The sequence below is a fragment of the Lontra canadensis genome, unplaced genomic scaffold (genome assembly GCF_010015895.1).
Source record: "Lontra canadensis isolate GAN:19392208 unplaced genomic scaffold, GSC_riverotter_1.0 scaffold1444, whole genome shotgun sequence".
NCBI classification, from domain to species: Eukaryota; Metazoa; Chordata; class Mammalia; order Carnivora; family Mustelidae; genus Lontra; species Lontra canadensis.
The window spans coordinates 1-2,866 of NW_022632428.1; the positions used below are offsets into that span (position 1 = coordinate 1).

At 40.8% G+C, this 2,866-nt stretch overlaps 1 protein-coding gene across 1 annotated transcript; it reads left to right on the forward strand.

The window, feature by feature from the left end:
* Positions 1 to 5: 5 nt before the first annotated feature.
* Positions 6 to 1,656, forward strand: LOC116863520 (zinc finger protein 665-like; the record flags this gene model as incomplete). The annotated part of the gene is made up of 1 exon (XM_032850965.1): positions 6 to 1,656. A coding segment is annotated over one exon (1,323 nt), but the record flags the coding sequence as incomplete, so codon positions are not given.
* Positions 1,657 to 2,866: the final 1,210 nt, after the last annotated feature.

A 2,866-nucleotide genomic window follows, 5' to 3' on the forward strand; every position in this document is an offset into this window, starting at 1 on the left:
GATCCTTTAACCAGCAGGCACACCTTACTCGACATCACAGAATTCATTCTGGAGAGAAGCCTTACAAATGTCAAGAATGTGGCAAGGCCTTTAAAGAGCGCTCATACCTTGATCTACATCACAGAATTCATACTGGAGAGAAGCCTTACAAATGTCAAGAATGTGACAAGGCCTTTTACCAGAGTTCATTGCTTAGTGCACATCACCGAATTCATACTGGAGAGAAACCTTACAAATGTAAGGAATGTGGCAAGGCCTTTAACAAGTGCTCACGACTTACTCGACATCACAGAGTTCATACCGGAGAGAAACCTTACAAATGTCAAGAATGTCACAAGGCCTTTAAGTGTCACTCAACCCTTAGTAATCATCTCAGATTTCATACTGGAGAGAGACCTTACAAATGTCAAGAATGTGGCAAGGCCTTTAATGATCGCTCACGCCTTGATCAACATCACAGACTTCATACTGGAGAGAAGAAACTTTACAAGTGTCAAGAATGTGACAAGGCCTTTTCCCATAGCTCATTGCTTAGTAAACATCACCGAATTCATACTGGAGAGAAACCTTACAAATGTAAGGAATGCAGCAAGGCCTTTAAACAGCGCTCACATCTTACTCGACATCACAGAGTTCATACTGGAGAGAGACCTTACAAATGTCAAGAATGTGACAAGGCCTTTAAGGGTCACTCAACCCTTAGTAATCATCTCAGATTTCATACTGGAGAGAAACCTTACAAATGTCAAGAATGTGGCAAGGCCTTTCACCGGAGCTCATTGCTTACTGCGCATCACAGAATTCATACTGGAGAGAAACCTTACAAATGTAAGGAATGTGGTAAGGCCTTTAGCCGAACTTCAGCCCTTACTCAACATCACCGAATTCATACTGGAGAGAAGCCTTACCAATGTCAAGAATGCGGCAAAGCCTTTAGCCGGCCTTCACAACTTACTCAACATCACCGAATTCATACTGGAGAGAGACCTTACCAATGTCAAGAGTGTGGCAAGACCTTTAGCTGGCCTTTTGACCTTACTTGGCATCACCGAATTCATACTGGAGATCAACCTTACCAATGCCAAGAATGTGGCAAAGCCTTTAACAAGCGCTCACACCTTGATCAGCATCACAGAATTCATACTGGAGAGAAACCTTATAAATGTAAGGAATGTGGCAAGGCCTTTTCATTGCACTCAAACCTTCTTAAGCATCACAGAATTCATACTGGAGAGAAACCTTACAAATGCGAAGAATGTGGTAAGGCCTTTTACCGGCGCTCACACCTTACTAACCATCATAGAAGTCATACTGGCAAGAAAGTTTAAAAATGTAAAGACTAGGAGTAAGGACTGTAAAACCCTTACATCACAGACCTTTCATCCAATGTAACTGGAGAATAACTATACACATCTAAAGAAGTCCACCCTCTCTCTCTCCTGAAACTCACAACATCGTAGTTATCATATGGGAGCAACATCATAAAATGTGATGAATGTGGTGAAACCTTTCACTGGAATTCAGTCTATACTCAGTGTCCCAATATGCACACTAGGTTCAAACCCTAGAAACATGATGACTGCAGAAAGACCCTCATTTTAATATACACGTTTGCAAACAAAGCGCTAAAGAAGGTAAATTGAATCATACAAATAATTAGAAAACTCTCTGAACATCTAATGTCAAAAAATGTCACAGATAGCAAGTAAAAGGAGTGTATCAGTCCCTCTGTTCAGACAGTACTCGTTAGTCCAAGGAAAAAGATCAAGTTAAACACTTGGGAAGTGCATATGCTGTTACGTCGCAAGATTCAGTGGTGGAGTTTTTACAAGGGTACAATTAGTTTCGATGTGCTTTTTGTTATATTGAGCCTTTTTGAGGTTTGTGACCAGTAAATATTAATGTACTTTATTCTCAAATCACTTCTGGAGATTGACTTACTTGTACTGGGTGTATGAATCCGTGAGCCTGATTTTTGCTCCGTCAACGGCATTCGATGCCCTGCTGCACTCGGGGGGATTCTCACATCCCAGATTTTCCTTGGAAGATGAGAACTGTGTAATACACAACATGAACGAAGAAAATCTAAATGGAGACACTGCTTAGGGTTATAGCATTGATGTAAGTTGCCATGAAATAGGTGTTCAGAACAATATTTTTCTCCATTTACTAAAACTAAAGAACTTCCTGAATATTAGACATACAAGGTTTTCCTGATTGTTCTTTAAGGAAAAAAAGGTGGCACACCAGTTAACTACTGATGTGTCTTCGTAATAGCGATCTTTAAAGAATAGAAGTGAATGCGTTTGAAACGAAGAAATCCTCCCCGATAACAGAAAGAGGTTCTCTAACTCTTCCCTACCATGCCATATAGCTGGACATACACATCTGTCACGACTGTCAGTAGCACTGGAACTTAGGGGGGTCACATCCACATTGTGATAGAAGCTATGGGGTTTAACGCTTGTATTCCGTATTTTGAACAAGTGTAACAGTGGATTTGAAATGCATAACATAGTCTATGTGTGAGCTTAATGTACTTCAATTAATCAAACATAATGGTTTTTAATATGTTAACATGAGTTTATGATGAGTAGTGTGTTATCCTCCCACCAAGGTGAACCTATCTCATTTTTTTTTTTTTTTTTTTAAGATTTTATTTGACAGGGAGGGAACACAAGTAGGGGAAGAGGGAGAGGGAGAAGGAGGCTCCCCGCTGAGCAGGGAGCCTGATGCAGGGCTTGATCCTAGGATAGGGACCATGACCTGAGCTGAAGGCAGGTGCTTAATGACTGAACCACCTGAGTGGCCCCTATCTCATTTTACTGAAAGTTGTAGGCAACTGGTGTTATCTGTCACCTATTTG